The 23,435-nt window shown below is 39.5% G+C and overlaps 1 protein-coding gene across 11 annotated transcripts in view; it reads left to right on the top strand.

The window, feature by feature from the left end:
- MID1 (midline 1) overlaps positions 1-18,570 on the top strand; it is a 388,305-nt gene extending 369,735 nt beyond the window's left edge. For 7 of the 11 annotated variants that reach the window (XM_055377019.2, XM_055377024.2, XM_055377021.2 and 4 more), the window contains exons 8-10: positions 4,357-4,518; positions 9,058-9,265; positions 14,408-18,570. In XM_055377019.2, coding sequence (XP_055232994.1) covers positions 4,357-4,518; positions 9,058-9,265; positions 14,408-14,756 — 719 coding nt within the window. In that variant the 3' untranslated portion in view covers positions 14,757-18,570. The remainder of the gene's footprint in view (positions 1-4,356; positions 4,519-9,057; positions 9,266-14,407) is intronic. The other 4 variants (XM_063702812.1, XM_063702811.1, XM_055377026.2 and 1 more) reach the window with 1 other exon arrangement.
- Positions 18,571-23,435: the final 4,865 nt, after the last annotated feature.

The raw sequence follows: 23,435 nt of genomic DNA, 5'->3' as shown, positions 1-23,435 counted from the left end.
CTCACCGGGTTGTTTGTATCAGGATGTGTTCCTCCCTTGATGCCCATTAAACCGGAATAGTGAAGTGCTAATGCCTACAGGATCCATTTGCGACAAAGAAAGAATTCATTCAGATAAAAAGCTAACCGAGATGCAAAGATTTTCAAATTATTTTCTTCTTAAATATTTTTCACATTTGTAGTGACCGAAGGAGACCTGGATTTCAATCTTGACTTTGGACCTCACTAGCTCTGCAGTCTTGAGCAAATTATTTAATGTCCTCCGAATCGGTTTCCTCATCTGTAAGAAGGGATAGTGTTTTAACTTCACATGGTTGAGATAATAATAGTAAACACCTTAGTCTTGTGTTTGCCACAGTGGTAGCACATAGATATTCAAAGTTATTATTGCTACAAAAATACAGACTGTACTCACCCCATAATTGCATTTTAAAAGAAAGACCAATTTTGCAATTTTCCAGGATTATCTACATGATAGCTTTTTACACAATCATTATGTGAAAGGCTTTCCTTGAATGATGTTAAATAATCTGTCCTATTATTTGGAGAAGTATCCTTTGCAGATGTTGTATTGCGTGACAAGGTCTAATGGTAAAACTCTACTGAAAATGAGAAGATATAATGCTCAAAACCTGGCTGTAGCTCCTTATGTCACTAGAAAATCTTTTACTGTCTCTAGGTCATGGTTCCTTCACTCATCCTAATAAATTGTAGTTAATTGCCTTCAACTGGCGTTAGTGAAGGAGACTTAGATAATATCTATGGAGCTTTTTCAATCTTACGAAAAGGCCCTCACTAATGAAATACATACATTCAAATGCAAAAGTAATGACATTAATTTTTATTTATTTTTATTAATAGAGTTATGACTATAGATGTTAATGAATTGCTTATCAATAACTAGATATTTATTTAATTTTACAACGTTTGCCACGTTTTTTCTAAAACTACTTTTGATGCTTCATTTTAAGTCTTAAATTGGGTCCTTTCCCCAGCAGCCTATTCTTATTCTTAGCAGAAATCAAAAGCTGCATTTTTTTCAAGCCTTAATGGCTAAGTAGTTATCTGTTTTTAATTTATTGTAGTCACTTAGAAAACATTCATGAAAATTATTAAACATATACTATTTTTACAGAGGAGAAGGAAAGGAATGTTCACTTCTGTCCAGTCTGTTGGAAGAGACAAAGGATGTTAGAAACCAGTGTGCAGCCTCTCCTAAGACTGTCCGCATCATGTGACATTTTTACACATAATTTTTTGTGGCAAGATGACAGTTGCCATACAAGGCTCTGAAATCCCAGATGTAATTAAGATCTTATAATGAGCCACATTATGTAGGGAAATGCTTCTAACCCATTGTGAATGAAAAAAAAAAGGTATAAAATCAAAAAACTCAATTAGGTTTCATTGTGGACAAATTATTTTCCAAGCTCCGTTGTTATTTTAAACTGAGTCGGAGGAGGTGAATGTTGGAACACCCTCAAAGATGATTGAAAATGAGTTTGGAGAAAAGTGAAGTTTCAATCAGGATGGTTGTGTGGGTGTTTCATAAAGAGATGAATAAAACCTGGTCAAGAGTCCTAACACAGTGGGGTGTCAAGGCAGAGAAGTCTTGCTTAAGCAAACTCAGTGCCATATGCAAGAAGTTAGGTGATGCTGGCGTAAGACCAACACCGGTAATGGTGCACTCCAAGTCACCCCACTTACTCCAGCCCCCAAAAGAAAATTGTCAATGTTGCTTTCCTGGCATTTTTAATCAACTTCTCAATTATTATCTTGGCAATAATAATAACATAAAGGTAAACCTAAACAGTAATAGTTGTATTCATGAAAGTAGATTGTCCCAGTATAAAGCTAACCAATGAAATTTTACTACTTCATAAACATTTTGTTCTTTTAATTTTCAAGGAAAAAATAGGGACCTCTTCAAAATAATCAGGATAGTCAGAGTCCCTTTTTGTTTGTAAAAGGTTTCTGAAACATAAAATCTTTGTTGGGTTAAGACTTTGGATTTTAGGCCAAGTTACAGTTTTCAGCAATTTCAGACATCTGCTTTATGATGTTGCTGAAAGCATTCCCCCACCACATTAAACCCAGCTTTTGGGTTGTACAGTGATGTAAAGTTTATTGAAACATTTTTACACTTGCTTTCTTTGACCACAATAGTCATTTTATTGTAACATATTCAATTAAACAGGAACAGTATAAAAGCAGTGAAATTGATACGATTCTCATTTGAATCTACTGAACGCCTTAATTGTTCTCATTCGTGGCTGACTGCCATTGACAAGGATCTAGGAATATGAGTACACTATCCTACATAATAGAAAAGCTAATTTTTTGTTTTATTACTATTGTAATAATATTAAGTACCTAAAGAGAGTTATAGGCCTCTTGGGGCCCAGAACTCAGAGTTCAAAATGACCCTTCTTTGATTGGATCAAAATCTAATATTTGGCTGTGGCATTATCCAGAAGTATGGAGTTTATTATAGCTATGTTCAAGGAAAAGGTAAGGTGAAGGAAGATCAGAAGGGATATATAGTAAGGAGATTCCCATGTTACTAAACTATTTGTGGATGTTTTCCTGCATCATATACAAATGAGAATTGGTAGGAAAACAGAGGGCTAAGAATTAGAGAAAATAAATTTGGGGAGGAGGGATGGATTGTGCCTCTTATTGCTCTGCTGAATCTCCAAATATAAACACGCACACACTCAAACCCTTCTATGAGTCCTAAATTACATTCTTGCTTCAAGCTGGCTTTTTCAAATCTGGCAGTCCACTGGCGAAAATGTTTGCAGGTAGAGAAAAAAAAAAAAAGAGGCAACAGAAAATTCACAAGACCGAATGTGTGTGTGTGTGTGTGTATATATATCTTTAGATATCTTTAGATATATACATACATACATATATATATATATATATGTATTTAATTCACTGATGTGTACTTGAAAATACTATGCACCCAAGATGGAAATCATATAAGGTGAATTTTTCAACTGTGACAATACCATGAATAATTTTTAACTCAAAAGATGGAGTAAGTATTCAGTAAGATTCAAAGACAGGCTTCGGGAGCCTGTGACTACCTTGAAATTCTATGCATATATTTGTGGTTTGGTGTGTATATGCATTTGTGAATTTCTTACTACAGAAAGGTTTTATTAGATTATCAAAGAGGTGAGACCAAAAAAAGATTAAGGGACTGCTTCTTGAGAATCTGGTAAAGTATAAGTTGCCTCAAGATCAAAGGAACTAACCCTTTGACTTGCAAATCAATTGAAAGAGGAGTGGGGTGGTGGCTTTGGAGTCCTCTGGAAGTGGAGGGGGCCCAGCCCTCTCCCAGGGATCACTGAAGGAAATTCAACAGAGTCAGGAAACTTCTTGACAGCCTGGTCACCAGGGGTTTGGAAAAAGGTTCTGTTGGAGTGGAGATTGACGGGGGGTGGAAAAAGGAGAGGGGAGTTGGACCTGATACCAAAGAGATGTTTTCAGCCATCAACCAGCTGCAAAACAAGATGGGCTTCCTTTTCCTACATATTCTTCCAAGCATCATAAATACTCGGTCTGCTCCCCAACCCACATCCTGCAGGATGCAGCCAGAGCAACAGCCCCACTCCACTCTGAAACCAGTCATCCTAGGGATGCAGCTGGTCAAAAATCCCTGTGGATGCTTTCCCAAGATCTGCACCGGACCCTGAGCTGCCCAGAGGTGTTGCTGCTCCAGAGTTCTCTTAGGAATAGGTCTCCTACATCAGTTAGTTACAGCCACACTAATACAGGATCACAAACCATCCTGATGATCATTTCTTAGCTTCCCTGTTGGAGGTTGGTTGGGGTTGGCTGATCGCTGCTTGGTTCACTCCTGCACTGGCTGGGCGTTGGCTGCATGGTAAAGCTGTTCCCTGTCTCATCCTGTTGGGATAAACAGAGTATCCTAGGAATATTTTCTCCAGAGCAGTGGCAGACACAAAGGGTCAACAGAAACCCTCAAGGTTTTGTCATGCCTACTCTTGCAACTAGCACATTGTCATTTCAGCCTCATCCTATTGACCAAAGCAAGTCACTTGACCAAATTCAAAGCCACATGACAGGGAAATATATTGCACCTCTTTAGAAGGAGCACCTGCAAAGTCATTTGGGCCTGGATATACAGGGCAGGGAGAATTTTGGAGGCAAAAATGCAATCTGCCACATCTATGTTAGTGAAGTCAGTTTTTCGTACATGACTACCAAGACAAAGCACTTCACTTACCAACTCTATTCAAATAAATGGAAATTATTCAACCTAAAATTATGCAAACATTGCTCCCCTTGTGCCAAAGAACTGCACCATGTCTGATTGGCTTTGCAGGTCTGTGTAATTCGGCTGATAGCTGGATGATAGTACCCAACATCAAGCAGAACCACTACACGGTGCACGGTCTGCAGAGCGGCACCAAGTACATCTTCATGGTCAAGGCCATCAACCAGGCGGGCAGCCGCAGCAGTGAGCCTGGGAAGTTGAAGACAAACAGTAAGTGCTGTGAACTCAACAGAGCTGTCATGTCTTATCTGCTCTTCTTTCAGCTGACTCTGTCCCCCTTTCTTTTCCTTTTCTCTGTCTTGGGTATCATTGACAGCCCCCCAAAACAAGTAAAAAGCCAGTGTGGAATAATGGAATTTGCATCAGATACCTCTAGGTTCCAAAACTGATTCTATTCCTTCACAGCCGTGAGGCCATTACTCTCTCTGCACTTGAGTCTTCTCATTTTTTAAATAAATATTCCTGGAGGCATTCTTATGAGAAGTAGAAGATGTATAGGTAAGACCTGACACACACTAGGGGCTCTGTAAATGGTGGATAGTGTTATTTTTCATAGCAGAGTAGCCAACTAATCACTCTTCAGAAATTCTTTCTTTTATTCTAGAAAACAGTCGGAGTCTGTGGTTCTCAATCAGGGACACTTCTTCCTCCCCCTCCACCCCACCCTACCAGGACATTTAGTAATATCTGGAAGAGGTTTTTAGTTGTCACATCTGAGGTGGATGCTACTGGCATGTAGTGAGTAGAGGCCAGGGATTACACAGGACACTGCGCATCACAGAGAATGATCTGGCCTATATGTGTGTCTCATGATACTGTCATCTCCCTCTCTCTGTCTCTGTCCACATGTGTTTTGTTTTATCCTCTCTTCTTTCTTTACATCCTTTTGATCTAGGAATATTATGTTATGTAACATGGTGTTTATTTGCATAAGACCTCCCAAGAGAAAGCAAATTGGAGTGTGTTGGTATGTCGCCATGTTGTGAGGTTGCCAGGCAGTCAACAGGAACAATTAAGTGCTTTTCAAGGGGAACCCTCATTTAACCTATATCCTTGTTTCTCAGTACAAGTGTTGGATCCTAGAGGAATGTGTTGGATCCTAGAGGAAGAACAAGGGATGTAAAGAGAGCACTGAATTAAGAATGAGAAGACTGTGGCTTTCCCACTTGGTACCCATATAGCTATATGGCTAGTTTCTTCATATTTTTAAATAGACTTTTTATTTTGTAATAGCTTTAGATTTATAGGAAATCCATAGATAATACAGAGAGTTCTGTACACCCTTAAGCAAGTTTGCCCAAATATTAACATCTTATGTAACCTTGGTACAGTTATCATAACTAAGAAATTAACATTGATGAATTACTCATAACTAAACTCCAGACTTTATTCAGATTTTACCAGCTTTCCACTAATGTTCTTTTCCTATTCCGGGACCCAATCCAGGATACCACAATGCATTTAGTGTTCCTTCAGTTTTAAAATGGGAATATTTTAACAACTTGAGGGTTGTTATGAGTTGTCAAAAATGACCATCATCTCAAAGTAATTCTAAGTACATAAGAGAATATAACATGATGATATATTTCTTTACAGTCATACAACAAATGGCACAATACCTATGCACACTTAGATCAGCATTATTTGATTTGCATTTGAACATGTAAATATTTGTTCCTTCAAAAGATATGTTTGAGCACCAAGTGTGTTTGGGATGCTATGCAAGATGCTAAGGATATTATGAGTATCTTCAACTCCCTAAGATGTGCTTCTCTCTCAAAAAGGTCATAGACTATTGGGGAATAAAGCACATTAATCCTAATTAACATTCAATATGTGAAATCTCTGACTGGAATAACCATGAGAGGTTCTAAGTTGACAAAGCCAGGGTGCCCCAGCACAACCTTGAGAGGCTTTCCAAGGTAGGTTAGGAGCAGGGGATGTGAGGACACAGTGTTCCATGCAGAAGGAACAGCATGGGCAAAAGCCCAGAGACAAGGAGAATATATTTATGGAACAGAAAATTGATCCGTGTGGTTAAAGTGTGTCTTAGGTTGGGAGGATAGGTGAGCCAGGAAGCTGGAGACAAGAACAGATCGCGAAAGCCTCCTGGGCCACACCAGGGAGTTTCTTTGTATACCAATGATTGGTGGAGAGATTGAAGAGTTTAAATCAAACAGGCAGGATGAAAATTTCCATGAAATAAAGCTCTCTTGCACTATGATGTGGTGAGTGGATTACAAGGAAGGAAGACTGGCTGCTGGGCACAGTATCAAAAGATTATTGAAAGAGTTGTCCACGTAAGTAAATAACGGCCTGAATAAGAGTCGTGTCCCATACAAATATTATAATGAATTGAATTATTTAGTAAAGTAAGCTATTAATCTCTTTCTTGAACTAATTTGTCTTCACTGAAGCAAAAGCCTTGAATTTGGGCAGAGTAGGTAGTGGTTTATTTGGGAAACATATCTGAGGCACGGGCAGAATTTGCTCACCAAGATTGCATGATTCTGCTCCACACATGCGTGGGTGAGGGCGTGAGCCAAGGCAGGCAGGATGTTTGAGGCAGTATCTCACCATCACAAGGCCGGTCTTTCCAATGGCTCTGACATTCTGATATATCTCACCGGAAGGAGGCCGAGCAGAACTTGGCCTTCATTGTAAATGATGGGCGCCATTAAGGAATTTCTTCCTGTTCTGCCCATTAGTATCCTATCATTTTTAATCCATATTCTACCTTCCACCTTTAAAAATTGAAATATTTTAAGCAAAACTGTCTTCATACTCTTCTTGTCTTAGTTCATAGTTTATCTCTGATAGTTGCTAGCATGATCATTCCTAAGGACTTCTTTTTACAAGTCAAAATTTAAACTACACATGTAATCCAATAGATCTTGCGGCCTCTGAGAATGTCCAATCCCTGCTCAGCACTTGAGGGTTTTCTCTGCTCCCCCTTTAAAGCTTTTCTTTTCTTTTTTATTGTTATTTTCTTGAGACAGTGTCTCGCTCTGTTGCCCAGGCTGGAGCGCAGCGGCATGATCTTGGCTCATTGCAACCTCCGCCTCCCGGGTTCAAGTGATACTCATGGCTCAGCCTCCCAAGTAGCTGCAATTAATTACAGGTGTCCGCCACCACACCCAGCTAATTTTTGTATTTTTAGTAGAGATGGGGTTTTACCATATTGGCCAAGCTGGTCTTGAACTCCTGACCTCAGGCGATCCAGCTGCCTTGGCCTCTCAAAGTGCAGGCATTACAGGCATGAGCCACCAGCCCAGCCTAAGCTTTTCTTTGATATGTACAGAAATAGATTTCTAAAACAAAAGCCAGCTAACTATAGCTCAAGGGCCAAATATGGCTGCCTGATTTTGTAAATAAAGTTTTATTAGCATATAGCCACACCCATTCATTTACCTATTGTCTGTGGCTGCCCCCTCACTATAGCAGAAGAGTTGAATAGTCACAAAAGAGACCACATGGCCTGGCCTGCATAGCCAAAAATATTTACTGTCAGGCCCTTTGCAGAAAAAGTATGCTGGTCCGTGACCTAAAAAGAAAGGATTTTAGAGGTGCTGGTGTTGTGTTTGTACCCAAAAGGCAACTGGAAATCCTTTGGCCTTACCCACATGTGACAACACACACTGTCCTATACTCACTGGGTCAGTTTCTCACCCAGCATCGTGTATTGCCACAGTTGAATTTACCAGACCTTTTCCTGTGATTGAGAGCTGTATACTGGGCAGAAGGAACCTGCCAACTGCAACAGTGACTATGGAGTTTGGACACCATGGCATTTGCATCAGGTTGTAATTCATTTCCTGCCTTTAAATGCCTTGTACCCAATGCCAGTGTTGAATGACAGGCAGTACTCCAAACCAATATTGAATTGTCAAAGAAGAAGTAACAACTATGACAAAATGTCCAGGTGTGACTCTGCCAAGATTTTTTAATACTTTAAGACACAAATGTGAGTAATGAAATAGAGAAGGCCTTATTATATATAAATAATTTCATGAGTAGAAAACCCAGGCATTACTATCACATTTTTTCCTAATTTTGTGGCCTGAAAATTGTATTCAATTGTATTCTCATCCTAAATTCCTAAGAGTAATGCTTTAATTTTTAATAATCTCAGACTAATATAAACCTCTAGAATATTCTATATGTTAAGACCTAAGATCTTGATTTGTTTGGTTTCTGGTCTGAAGTCTATTGAGCATGAATGCATCTTATGCTGGATAGAACACTGCAGTGGTTGAAAATGGAGTCTTCATTCATTCCTCCTTTTCAGGATGCTATCCAGCCAGTGTGTACCTGTGCTGCTTGTATACACCTGGAATCCATGAAGCTAGCTCACACTATGTTTTCTGGCTAAGCCTTATCCATGCTGTTGTTGAATAGTTGGCATGCCACCACTGGATCCCTATCTTAGAACTGGTAGACTGAAAGCTTATGAAGACAGGAACATGTTCTTTTTCACTCTTACTGTGTACTATACTTTACACAGAGTTGCTGCTCTCTATTGTCTTTTGAATATTATGAAAACTTTGCAAGCAAATGTCTTTGAAAGTTGCTTATAATGTTTAAATTACTATTAAAATATAAGATACCACTTTGTGATAGGAGGTATGACTCAGGGAGGGCTGGCTTGTTCCTGTCTTTTAAACCTGATTTTGAAAATATGCTATTGGTTATGATAAAATAAACAATCCTCTTCCTCTTCCTTTTTCTGTTTTGTGAATTTGTTTTCAGGCCAACCATTTAAACTGGATCCCAAATCTGCTCATCGAAAACTGAAGGTGTCCCATGATAACTTGACAGTAGAACGTGATGAGTCATCATCCAAGAAGAGTCACACACCTGAACGCTTCACCAGCCAGGGGAGCTATGGAGTAGCTGGAAATGTGTTTATTGATAGTGGCCGGCATTATTGGGAAGTGGTCATAAGTGGAAGCACATGGTAAGCAACTTATTTCTATTGTCCTGCAGTTATAATAAAGGCACATCTCATTCTGTACTTAGAGAGTCAACCCATAATGAAATGCATCTTAAAGAATAAAATGCAGAAAAGTTGTATTAGTCAGCTGTTGCTAGGATAATACTGCATAACAAACACCCCCAAACTCAGCAGATTCAAACAACAACCATATATTACTAATACCCACACCTGTGGGTTCTCTGTTCAAGATTATAGAGCTCTGGTCATTGGAAGAGCTATACCATGTTAACACTGCTCTTTCATGCCATGAAACATGGGTTGGCAAACCACAGCCCATGAGCCAAACCTGGCCTGCTACCTGGTTTTGTAAATAAAGTTTTATGGGAATACAGCCAGGTCCATTTTTTTACATATAGTCCATGGCTGCCTTTCAGCCACAACAGCAGAATCGAGTAGTTAAGAGAGAATCATATGGTCTACGAAGCCAAAAATATTTACTTTCTGGTCCTTTCAAGAAAAATTTTGCCATTCTCTACTTTTAAACGTCACTCTTCATCATTACACAAAACTAATTTCTGTTGCCTTGTATGTTTTATGGTTCTAGACTGGACCAATTAGTGCAATTAGACTGGACTAAGGGTTGAATGGTGGGGGTGAAGCAGTGATCATAGGCTGGGAATAATTTCAAAAGGCCTGTTAGATCCAGCCCAGTGACTTTAGCCCACTGAGTTCTCTAAGAATAAGGGCAAAGGTCAGGACACAATTACATTGGAATTAGTTAACCTCACAAAGTTAACCTTGGCTAATCCACAGCCACAAACTGCACCCCTTTGACCGTCTGTCTCACAAATGTCTGCTTGCTATTGATCAAAAAGGGAGCTATTTTATTTTTATTTAACAAGTCCTCATATGGTACAAGTATGTGCCAGGCACTGGTCTAAGCATTTTACAGATGTCAACTCATTTATTCAGCCTTACAGCCCTACAAAGGTAGGTGCTAATATTATCCACTTTACTGATGAGGTGACTGAGGTATATGCTGAAGATCACAGGGTTACAAAGCTCACAGGTGGCAGAGTCAGTAAGTCTGCAGTCAAGGGTCAGGCTCTTAACCAGCAGTCCACAAACAAACATTATCTGTAAAGGGCCAGAGATTCAATATTTCTGGTTTTGCATGCCAAATGATTTTTTGTCACTAATACTCGACTCTTCTGTTGTAGTGGGAAAGCAGCCACAGACAACACCTACACAAATGGACATGGCTGTGTTCCAATAAAACTTCATTTATAAAAACAGGCAGAGGGCCAGAGTTGGCCCCTGGGTAGTAGTTTGCTGTTCCCCGCTCTTAACCACCATGCTATGCTGCTATTCACAAAAGGGTGGTATATTTTTGAAATGCTATAATTACTCTCTGGGGTTTATGATAGTGTATGTAATGAGTGATAGCTGAATCCTTGCTCTAAAAAATAAAATCAACATTCAAAATTGCATAGCCTGAAGATGGTGAGTATAACAGTGTTTCTTTCAATATAAGCATGATAAAACACTTATTTATATATATAAAAAAACCTTTCAATTCAAACCTATGCAAATAATGTGACATGGCTGAGTCCTTTATATTGTAGGTAGAAATTAGCCAAAAATCTAAGAAGTGAATTGTAAGCTTCCCATCTCTCCCAATAATGGTACATACTATATTGGCTGAGTGAGTAGGTTTTCCTTTGTTGTTATCCTCATAATTCTCTTTGCCTAGAAGAGTTTTCTGTTCCAACATCCTGCCAGAGGATGGAGGACAAATCCTTCACCCCACTAGGCTCTGGGCTAGATTGGCATTTGCAATTTTTAGCTGCAATGGGGCAAAATTAAAGCACAAAGGAAAACACAATGGATGCAGGTACAAAAAAAGCAAATGTTTCTAGTTAATTAATGTGCTGTATTAATCTGGGATAGAATCCAGGGTCTAAATGATTATTACTCTATTAATAATTAATTATGATAAATGAAACCTGATCATTATGATCTCATTGCCATTGATGAATAGTTTGCAAAATTCCATCAGACCACTTCAGTTATATAAACACAGATCAGCATTACCTTGAAAACACCCTCCAGATGTCAAAACTAACTCATGAGGGGGAAAAGAAATTCTAAAATTAATTGCTACACAATTAATCTTTACAAACCTGACTGTGTCAATTTCAGAAAAATCTTCATGTAGAAAGTCACTTTACATTTCCTTGGGGGGTATTAGCAAGGAAGGGGTGCCCCCTACGATTAAATGCCTGTGACATCTTGATTTGCAACAGCTAATGACATATTTGCTTATGAAATATAGTCCTGACTTTAAATTGATGTGTACATTATGATCTGTGCAATGGGGCATGTTAACATTGCTCTGAGAGACATAATTTTTATACTTTGAATTCTCCATGTCTCACTGCGTAACTTAATGGAACATTACATTCTGCCTGCACCTTTCAAGCTCAATGGAAATATGTACCTAGTTTCACAGATTAATGATACTATAATGGTATTTTCCTTTGCTTAATGGACTATACACTTAGTATTTTCTTACTCTCTAATGCTAATGTGCACTTGGTGTTTTATGAAATGGTGTTAACTAAATGAGTAATAACGGGTTCATGCAAAGATTATTAGACCAGAAGGGGTGGGGGCAGCATACAACTCTGGATTTTGCTCCCAATTTTAATCTTCTGTTTCTATTTGCTACATGTAGTCAGCCATACCTGCCACAGCTATTTCATAGGGTTCAGTTAAGGTTCAAATGGGAAATAAACATCAAAGTAATAAAAAATAAAAATGCTGTGCCACAACAAGAAGGAAACAATACAGATGTGGTGATTTTGTGATGCAGGTTCCAAATTGTCTGAAAAGCGGAAATGGTATTCACTGGGGTATACAGAACATTTTGGGGGGTGGGAGATACTGACAATTGCAAAATGAAAACCTTTCCAAAATGTATGTATTAGTCTGTTTTCATGCTGCTGGTAAAGACATAACCAAGACCGGGCAATTTGCAAAAGAGGTTTATAATGGACTTACTTACAGTTCCATGTGGCTGGGAAAGCCCGCAATCATGGCAGAAGGCGAGGAGGAACAAGTCCCGTCTTACATGGATGGCAGCAGGCAAAAAGAGAGCTTGTGCAGGGAAACTCCCCCGTTTTAAAACCATCAGATCTCATGAGACTTATTCACTATCACGAGAACAACACTGAAAGGACCTGCCCCCATGATTCAATTTCCTCCCACCAGGTCTCTCCCACAACATGTGGGAATTCAAGATGAGATTTGGGTGGGGACACAGCCAAACCATATCAGTGTATCAAATAAACAGATGACATTTGAGACCCTTGATGCACGCCACAGAAGGGAGCCAGAAGCTTACAGGACCCTGGAAGGGCTGGGGCATGAAGTCAGGGAGTCTGCTGCTCTAGTTCATGGAGTCATGATGAGCTGTAGCTGCTCCAAAGTTGCCCACAGCACAAGGCAGGTGTACTCAGGCGCTCATCTAGAAGCTTCCACCAACTGCACGTCTACTGTCTGCCATCAGGAAAGCGTGTTTCCCCTCCTCTAAGCACTTCTGGATCTTGTGCAAAGGCATCACAATAGCAGAGCCTGACCCAGACTCCTACAGGAAAGGGGATTCTGGGAAATGCAACTTGGATTCTCCTCATAAGCAGGAGAGGATGGACGGGAGGGAAGAGAGGATGCAACATTGATGACAGACAGGCCTGCACACTGGGCTTGGCAGATTATCAATTCCATCCTTCTTTTGGATTTAGTGATGGCATGTTGTGTTAATTAATTAATTTTTTTAAACAAACACACCACTCTTAAAGTGATTGATTGTATTTTAAGTCCAGTGTGACTTTAAGAATGTCATTTTATTAAAGACCCATGAAATTTTTCTCTCTGCATTGGGTAAGGTACCATATGTTAATATCCAATTAGACTGGTTTCTGCTATAACATATTAAAAGTTCAACTGTGAGTCATTTACTCTTTATTAAGAGTGATGGGTTTTGTTTATCTTAATAACTGAAATACGATGAATATTACAGAGGCATGCCTCAGAGGGGTAAAAAGAGATTAAGAAGCTTAGAACATTGTAGAAAGCATTCCTTGGATCTTTTTTAGCAGCAAGAGAACATTTAGAATAACCAGAAGATCCGTCTGCTCAAACACGTTCAGAATTTTTTTTCAGTATAATCAGAAAGGCTCTTGGCAGTGATGAACTGCACAATTTCTGGTTACGGACGGCATTGTAGAATGTAGTTCGTGTTTGTGGGTTTTGAGTCATCCTGAGTTCAAATTCTGATTCTGGTACTTATTGTTAATATGTGCCATCAGGCAATAATAATAAAATAGTTACTGAATATTACATGCCAGGTCCTGTGCCTAGGACTTAACATGTATTCTCTCCTTTACTCCTTAAAATAACACTGTATATTTCTCAATATACATGAGAAAATTGGGGCTGAGTAATGACAAAGGACTTATCCCTGCAAATGGGAATCATCTTCTGTGCTTGCCCTTGGCAAAGTGCATTCAGAACCAGAAAATGACAGACATGGTGTTAAATGAAAAATTATAAGAAGGTCAAAAGGAGAAGTCTAGGGTTGTGCTGTCCAGTATGGTAGCTATGAGCCACATGCAGCTATTTAAATCATTTAACTTAATGAAAATTAAATAAATTTAAAGTTCAGTTCCTCAGTCTCACCAGCCGCAGCTAAAGTGCCCAGTAGCCATATGTGGCTTGTGGTTACCATATCGAGGAGAGCAGAACATTTCAATCATTGAAGAAGGTTCTTTTGGTCAGCACTGGTCTAGCGAATTCATTGTGTAGATTTTTATAAGAGTGAAAAAAAAGCAGCAGAACGCAAAGTTCAAATTCTCTGTAGTGTTTGAGCTGAAAACAGAAATGTGGGTAAATACGACGCTTCTTTCCACCCACTTTCCATGTTTGGGAGGGAAGGAGATGAGGAACACAGATGTTGGGGTTCTTGCCAAGCTTTCACTTAAAGAAAATAAACAGGGACAACAAATGATCATGTTTTTATAACCCCTGAGGACCACAGAACGGATTTAACGTGCATGTGCAACATGGCTCATTGTTTTTGTTGTTGCTGTTTTGTTTCTGCAGGTATGCCATTGGTCTTGCTTATAAATCAGCCCCGAAGCATGAATGGATTGGGAAGAACTCTGCTTCCTGGGCGCTCTGCCGCTGCAACAATAACTGGGTGGTGAGACACAATAGCAAGGAAATCCCCATTGAGCCTGCCCCCCACCTCCGGCGCGTGGGCATCCTGCTGGACTATGATAATGGCTCTGTCGCCTTTTATGATGCTTTGAACTCCATCCACCTCTACACCTTCGACGTCGCATTTGCGCAGCCTGTTTGCCCCACCTTCACCGTGTGGAACAAGTGTCTGACAATTATCACTGGGCTCCCTATCCCAGACCATTTGGACTGCACAGAGCAGCTGCCGTGAGCGTCTGGCCACATGGAGCTGCTTTCTGGGGAACAGTAAGGTTCAGGCCACTATTTAGGGGACTGAGAAAGCACAGGCTTCATGAGTGTAATGAAATCTCACCAAAAGTGTCCCGAAATCGGCTCAGATAGGGCTCAAAACAAGAGATTCCTCTCCTTTTACTGTGTCTTGTATTAAGTACGGGCTTTAATAATTTCTTTAATTTTTTTGTATTTAGAGGAAAATCTATAGATTATTTATAAGAGAAACATAATCAGGATTACAACTTTTAGGAATTACTTGGTTTTGCACATTAAGAGGCCCATAAGTTTATCAGCTATTTACAACCTTCATTTCATCACAATCTATGGGCTTGCAGAAAAACAAAAACTTTTGTAGTTTTGTATGTTATTCACCTTCTTACCTAATATCTCATAATGATCCCATGGTAGGTCTTCTCACCTCGATGGTGCATAACAGGATGCGTTTGAACCTAGTAGGGGAGGAAACAGGCTTTCTTACTCTGGTTTAATTTGAAGTGTTTTAATTGTGATGTCAAAAAGTTGTATCAGATCAACTAAAATGGAGAGCAAGACAGAGAATGAAAAGAATTGATTTTGGACCTCGGACCTTGCCGTGGCTAAATCTTTACCTTCTGATAGCTGATGGGATAATGTTGGAAAGAAAGGTTCTGAATCCTTTGGCCACATTTTGCCCTGCTTCTCTCAGGGCTAAGGGTTCTGGAAGAACATTAAGAATGAGATTGCAATTGAAAATAGTCATTTTGAATCCTATTGATTATTCAAAAATTCAGGCTGATTTGTCTTTTATCAGAGGTAGGATTCTGTTTTATGGTATAGAATCTACTTTATCCTTCCTTTTAATAGTTCCTTTAGACCTGTGAAATTTCTTCACTACATTTAATAGTTCTCCTATTTCCCCCTCCCCCATATCAATTTTCCTTTTGTCTCCGGGGCTGAGTAAATAAACCTGTTCTGTCACAAATAGCAGCACCACTTTGGATTGATTTTGCTCTCCAGGACATCAGCACATGGCCCTGATCAGCACTACCACATCCAAACATAAGTCACTGAAAAACACTTAATATTTATGAGTTGGTAATGACAAGGGACATTGTATAAAGTACTATTTACTAGATACATGCCTCAAAAGTTATTATAAACAGACCTTTATTAAACACATCTTGAAAGATGTAGAAGTCCCTCTATAGTCTAGTATAGTTTACAATAGAGTTGTAAGACCGAAAAAAAAAAAAAAAAATTCAAACTCGTTATTCAGGAACCTGCTTATAAAATGTCAGCTGGGATTCTTTGCATGCCAATCTGATGTGTTGGAATGGTCCATGAATTAAGGCTTTCTTGAGCAGTTCTTGGACCAGAACTCTGGCATTGGTTCTAGTTTGATGAAGGGCATGACCTCTATAAATGGTTTCAATTGCTAAAATATTTACCTGGGATACTGGGTCAGCCATTTTGACTGAGCAGACTAGTGGATTTAGACATTGTTTTTAGTTATTTTGTTTTTAACCAAATCAACCAACTGCCTCCCTGAAATAAGTCAATGAACTCATTGTTTCAGCATCACGTGGCCAAAGGTCATGTGATTGCAAATCTGGATTTCAAGGGAGGCCAAGCCAGCTTCCTGGGTCCTTCCATCCCCTTCCCTAGCAGACACTCTCCTTTTTCTTAACAGATAGATTCTATATATTTACTATATTATTTATACCCAGATGAATATTTTGATAGATACCTAAGACAATTTCACATCTAAAAGATGGACGCCTCAATGGAAAAAAAAACAATCTTTCTCTGGAAACCTTATAGGTTTTTCTTTTTATTACAATATAAAACCAATGTGTGTTTGCCTTCTCTGAATAAACTGAAAGGGTTGTCTCAGTAATTTTTACATACATTTTGGCTAACTGGATAATGGATATTTTAATGCACTTTGTACACTAACAGGTTCTAAATAAAAGGGTCTAAAACTCAGCTTCTGAGTTTTTAAAATCACGGTCTCCAGGTACCAATAAATGCTACAGTTTGCCTTATGATGTTAACATAAAACACTTAGTAGAAGGACAATATTTCCATGAAAATAATGTTTTTCAATATTAAGAAGTTACTACTCAAATTTTCACAGTAAGCCATTTAGGGTATGTTTTGGCTATTTTTATAAGGACATGAGAGATTATGTCATAATTCTGTTGTGGAAGCCTCACTCTTGGCTAACTTAAAAGCATTGTGGATAGTAGCAGTTACTAGTTCCAGGTTGTCATATTTACAGGAAAATATGTATATGGTGAAAAGCCACCGTGTTTAATTACTATAATGATGTAGAAAAGATTCTCGTGTGAATTTCTTTTTGAAAGTCTAAAAAATGTATGCTGTAAAAATTTGCTGCAGTGTAATTTTGCATTCTCTTTAAACTGATTGAGGTCACAGTATTTTATTATTTGGGGTCCTCACCACAGGAAACACTGCGATACAGGGGCAAAAGAGATGGCAGTGCCAATTAAATTAATACAACAAAATCAATGCAGCACCAACCAAGACTGCCAGGTCTGGTGTCATGGGTATGCCCAGAGCCCAGGAGTTCAGAAGGGCTCTAAGCTTGATTTAATGCTCTGCTGTTGATGTCTTGAAATTCTTAACAATTTTTGAACAAGGGGCCTGCGTTTTCACTTCGCACTGGGCCTTGCAAATTACATAGCGAGTGCTCATAAAAGAACTCAGAAACGTGGTACCTCTCTTCCTGGTGGATACAAATAAAGAAATCTGGATCCAAAGTTGAAAGTTGCTGGCGATATCATTCAAGTAGGACTCTAAATAGTGGATTAAGATGAGGGTGGGCCTGGGTGAAGATTCTTTCCAGCTTTAAAAGAAAGTGACTTCAAAAACTGACTGCAAATATTGACGATGGTTTCTGCTGGAGGAAAAGAAACAGCTTGAATACAGACAGGCTTTTTTATTATGGTACTGATATATTGACCTTAAACTTGCTGAGGAACTGAACTAACGTCCTCCAGTGACCGTGGTATTCCATCTCAGCTCCAGGAACATGCAGATACCTGCAAAGAGACATGCACATATGCTGGCATACATGTGCATTTGGTGTTGGGAAGTTGACCATCTGGTCTACCTTAATAAAATGGTAAAAAGCACACCAAGACAATGATGGGGGCAGGAGGATGTTTTTGAAAACAGCGCTTCTCAACCAGGGCTCGATTTTGCCCCCCAGGAGACATTTGGCAATGCAATGGCAACTTTTGGTTGTCGCAGCCGGGGAAGGGAAGCTACCAGCATCTAGTGCATAGAGGTCATGGACGCCGTTAAACATCCTACAGTGCAAGTGCAGCCCCCGACCACAAAGAGTTGTCTTGCTCAAATATCAACAGTGCTGCAGTGTAGAAACTTGATCGTTGGTTTTCTTTTAATGCAAAACTCTCATAAAAACCTTTCACTTTTCCTGTCATTGATTATATGCTTGATACACCCAAAAAGAAAAGGGGAGGGGCACCAATTCACCTACACTCCAGTGGCTCCATCACCTTTAAAAATATTTATAAAATAGTTACAAAAATCTGATATCTGAAAAGCAATCCAAGCCTGTGTAAATGGGAATCACTGATAAGTATCATCATCTGTATCAGCTTGGCTTGGACATGAAAAATTGATTCTCTTTATGTCACTCCTTGCACCTGGACAAATTCAATTCCCCGGTACTTAAGTCACACTGCCAAGCCCTCGGCCCTGACTATTGTCTTGATGGCTGTTGCTTTCTGGTTCAAAATAAAATCATTTTTGTGGCACCAAGACCCTCTGTCTCTGCCTGTCTCTGTTGCCTTTTCATCATTTTGTGTTTTTGCAGTTATGATGTTGACAAATATTTATTCAACATCTACCATTTATTCATACTACTTTATGACATATAATTCATTTTCTTTTACTGTCTCTCATCCACTATTTGCCTTTCCCTATTCAAAATACAATTCTGTTACAACACTCAAAATATTCTCCAGGGAATTTTTAAAACACAATAAAAGAAAGCCTATATAGAAGTGGAAACCCAGAACAAGGTTTGCTTGATTTCAAGTCTTATAGATGGGGTGAGGAAGAGAAGAGCAATGATTATTTGAATAGAGCACTGGGAGTCTTTACAGTGTGATCTAGGAGAATCCTAGCAGTTGGTCCATACATATATCCCCAACCCCATCCCATGGACCTGACCTTCTCTCACTAGAGATGCAAGCCTTTGGTCTTGGTCAGTGCTATGCAAAGTGTGGTCCAGGAATCTGCAGTATCTGCATCACCTGCGAGCTTGTTAGAACTGTCAGTTCTCCTGCCTCCCCCGAGACCTGCTGATCAGAATCTTTGGGGTGGGACTAGCAGTCACCCCAGGGGATTTTGATACTAGTGGAAGTGTATGAAGCACTGCCCTGGGGAGCTGCTTCCAGTCTCATAGCCCATATAGAAAGGCACTTACCACCTGAGATGTGTTTTCAAGGCAATGTGCTTTTAGAGAGAGCAGGATGTAATGCAGTGATTCTTAACGTGACTGAGCATTTAAACCGTCTTTTCTGCAAATGAGGATTCCTGGATCCCATCCTGAAAGATGAGGGATGAGAAAGTCAAGAGCATAGCTCAGCAGCCTGTACTTTTCTTTTCTTTCCTTTTTTTTTTTTTTTTTTTTTTTTTAGCAATTCTGAAGTGCAACCAGGATTGGCAGCCAATGCAAGTCACAGGGCTCAGCATTTTTTTCTATAAAGGGTCAAATAGTGAATACTTAAAGTTTGCAGCCCATACCATCTCTATGGCAACTACTGAACTACTCCTCAATTCTGTGGCTATAGAGAAAAAGCAGTCATAAAGGATATGTCAATGAAGGGGTGTGGTTGTGTTCCAATAAAGCTTTATTTACAAAAACAGGCATTGAGCTGGATTTGGCCTGTGGACTGTAGTTTGCTGACCCCTACTGTAGTGGACACAGTACTGGACTGGCAGCTCAAAGCCCTCAGGGTATTCTCTAACTATCCCCTTACACACTGAGGGCCCAGCCATGTGCCTTCTTGTCTAGGCCTCTGTAAGCTCTTAAAGGTCCTTTCAACAATGACTTACCATAAATTCTGTGAAATCACAGAACTCCTGGAAAAGTAGTAATGAAGTGCTTAAGACAGGGCCACTCAAGGGGTATTAGAAGATTGGTTCGTTCAACAGACCAGGGTGGCTGTGCCAGCATTCTAATGGTGAGCTTTACCTCCTTCCTAATTTTGACTCAAATCAGCCTTTCTCACAAATGACAGGTGTGTAAAATATATTCCCTTTGATACGAGTTTTGAAGGATATTTAATTTGAACTTTTGAAACTGAACAGACACTACCATAATTAATTACCTTTCAAAGTCAACTTGAAGGGCATGTCATACACTCCACAGGGTAGCCCACATCTTGCCTTTAAAAAAAAATACACAAGTGAAATATGTTGAAGAAGGCAATTGCTCACAATTATAATAGGAGGACAAAAAGGGAGACATGGGACTAACAAAATCCCTTTTCCTGAGTACCATGCTCACTACAGAATGCACATTCAAAAATGTAAAATAAAAATGGGGTTAAGGACTTATAGAACAACCTTTCTTGTAATTGTTCTATCATCTTAGTAATGGGCAATTTATGGAAAGGAATTAGGATCTCTCTTTGGGTCTTCTTCAGCCATGTTCTCCTAAGAGAATCATTAAAGCATGGTTAAATAGGAAGCAGAGCAATTAACGAACAAATATTTCGTGGCCGAAAACCAATTACCAATTAAGGAGTAGCACAGAAAAATGATTTAATGAACACTGGTTCTTTTGCACAGTCTATTTATTCTCAAAGTTCAATTTTTATTATGGTCATTAAAAGCTGTTCATTTTCACTAAAGCATTTCAAATAATAATGCTTATCTTACCTCTTCACCAATCTTACTTTCCCTCCAACTACTGCCCTCCCTTACCTCCTCTTCTCTGTCAAGCTTCTCAAAGGGCTGTTCAGACCCGCTGCTTCTGATTCTCACCCATCATTGTGAAGAATCAACTCCCCCACACTCTATTGGGAGTTCAGTGTCTTCACTCTACCAAGATAGTGCTCACTGAAATAAAAAATGGCATCTACATCAATACGTATTCTAATAGATGTTTTCTTGACCTCATCTTGACATACAGCAGCTTTTGTGGTGTTGACCATTTCTTTCTTTTTAAATCCTTCCTTAGGCAATGCCATTCACGCCATCACTCAATCACCATTTTGTGCAGAAGCCTCCCAAATTCAGATCTCTAGGTCTGGTTTCTCCACTGAGCTCAGCCCTACACATTGACCTATTTTTTTGCAGTAATCAGTTTTGGGTGCCTAAAGTCCATCTCAAGTTCAACATATCCAAACTGCATTCATGATCTCTTCTTAAAACCTTGTCCTGGCCAATCATGTTCATGAACCAAAAACCAAAGGTTCAGGTCTGATGTCTCTCTCACCCTCCATGTCCAGTCCATCACCAAGTCCTGTTGATTTTATTTCTTAAATATCTCTTTAACTGGCCGAGTTCTCTCTACTTCTGCACTCAACCTCCAAGTATGAGCTTTCACATGTCAAACATCTACAGATTAAATAGATGAAATAAACTGCTAACTGGTCTACCTGTAATCTACACCACATCTTCTCCTTTAATTCCTCTCCCAGAGCAGCCAAGGTAATCTCTGAATTATATCACATCATGCACGCTTCGGAACACTCTTTCCATCATTTTCGTCCCACTCCCAACCCCCATACACTGACTAAAAGTCCTTCCAAGTTTCTGACCTACCTTCCATGAAACTCTTCCATGGTGCTGATAAGCCCCTCCATGGTCTTGTGCTTGCATATCTCCTCAGCGTCATCTTGGACCATTCTCCTCTTTTCCCCTGCACTCTGGCCACACTGGCTGTTGTAGCCATGTTCTGGTCAGCCACAAACCTCCACTTGGACCACTTTTCCCTCACCTTCCTAACTAAGGCCAATATTTCAGATGGCCTCTCAACCACCATTTCCTGATCTCCCTGCCCAAGCCAAATTCCCCTAATATTGATCCAAAAAGCAACCTATGCCTCCCTTCATAGTGTTGTCACTGTTGCAACCTAGCATTTGTATACATTTTGTTTACCGTTTCTGTGTATTTGCCCCCATTAAACTGTAATATCCCTGAAATTTGAGACCAGGACTGGCTTAGCCCAATATTTGCCATATAGTAGGTGGTCTATAAAAATTTAGAGTGAAATTCTAATTTCTCATGAATGAGTTTTATGTGTAACCTTCTCTTAAGCCCACAGCATCCACCATTCTCTTTTTAAGACTTGTGTTTATAAAAAGCGCTTCATATTTGCAGCAATCCTATATTTTACAAAATAAAAAATAATATTAAAATAAAAGCTAGAACATCTACCTTCCAGCAAATTCTATCCTCTCTTTATAGTGGCTGCAGGTCATCTGATAAAGATAAAACCTTGAATTTGGGCAAGTAAGCCTGCCCATTAGTGTATTTTATCATCTCCTGCCTGGCTTCTGTCACTAAATTCTAAGTTGGAAATTGCACTTACATAATTCCTACTTGCTGGCTCAGCTCACCCTACACTTTAAGATAATTCACATGCAAATAAGGTGGGCTCTAAGGTATCACTATCTGCTTTTGTCTTGGAGAAGTGCCCTACCTCCTTGGTAGCTCCACCCAGTTTTCCGGAAAACAAACTCCCTATTCTGCATTGCAATATCACAATCTCAACCTCCTTCTTTAATTCCCCTCAGTAGCTGGGTTCTCTGGCCTTGAACTCCTTCTGACTTGATTTCCAGAGTGATCTCTGGATTTTCCAGGCAGCAGTGGATTTCTACTTGGAACTCCACTCAATGCCTATCTCAGATTACCAACTCAATGCTACTGCCCTGCTTCTTTGCATGGGCCAATTTCTGTGTCCTTCATCACTTCAGAACCTGTTACCATGTTCCCAGGGTTATTGCTTTTCAGCCCCTTTAAATGAATTAGTCACATCCACATTTCCCAAAGTAACTCAAGAACAACTCCAGGCTATTTGCAATATATAAGAAACTCAATTTAAATAACGAAGGCATAGATGGGTTAAAAGTAATAGGATAGCAAAAGATAATAACATCCAAACACTAATTAAAAGAAAGCTGGAGTGGCTATATGAAGAGCAAAGTAAGCTTCCAAAAAAGGGACATTTCCAGGGATAAAGAGAGACATCACATAACAAAGAGGTCAATTTACCAAGAAAAGCTATCAACTCTAAAGTGTGTGCATCTAAAAACAGACCTTGTGCTATGGTTTGAATGTGTTCTGCAAAAAGCATATGGTGGAAACTGAATCTCAAATACAACAGTATTGGGAGGTGGGACTTAACGAGAGATGATTAGACCACAAGGGCTCCTCCCTCATGAATGGATTGATGCCATTACCATGGAAGTGGGTCTGTTATTAAAGAGTGAGTTCAGTCCCCTTCTTTCTCCCTCCTTCTTTCTCTCACATGTGTGCACCTATGTGCGCATGCCTTCCACTATGTGATAACATAGCAAGAATGTCCTCACCAGATGCCAGCCTCCAGATCATGGACGTCCCAGCTTCCACAATTGTAAGCCAATAAATTCCTACTCTTTATAAATTACCC

The sequence above is a fragment of the Gorilla gorilla genome, chromosome X (assembly GCF_029281585.2).
Source record: "Gorilla gorilla gorilla isolate KB3781 chromosome X, NHGRI_mGorGor1-v2.1_pri, whole genome shotgun sequence".
In the NCBI taxonomy this organism is placed as follows: domain Eukaryota; kingdom Metazoa; phylum Chordata; class Mammalia; order Primates; family Hominidae; genus Gorilla; species Gorilla gorilla.
The sequence above is the reverse complement of the archived record's forward strand: the minus strand, read 5'-3'. Positions and strand labels throughout refer to the sequence as shown.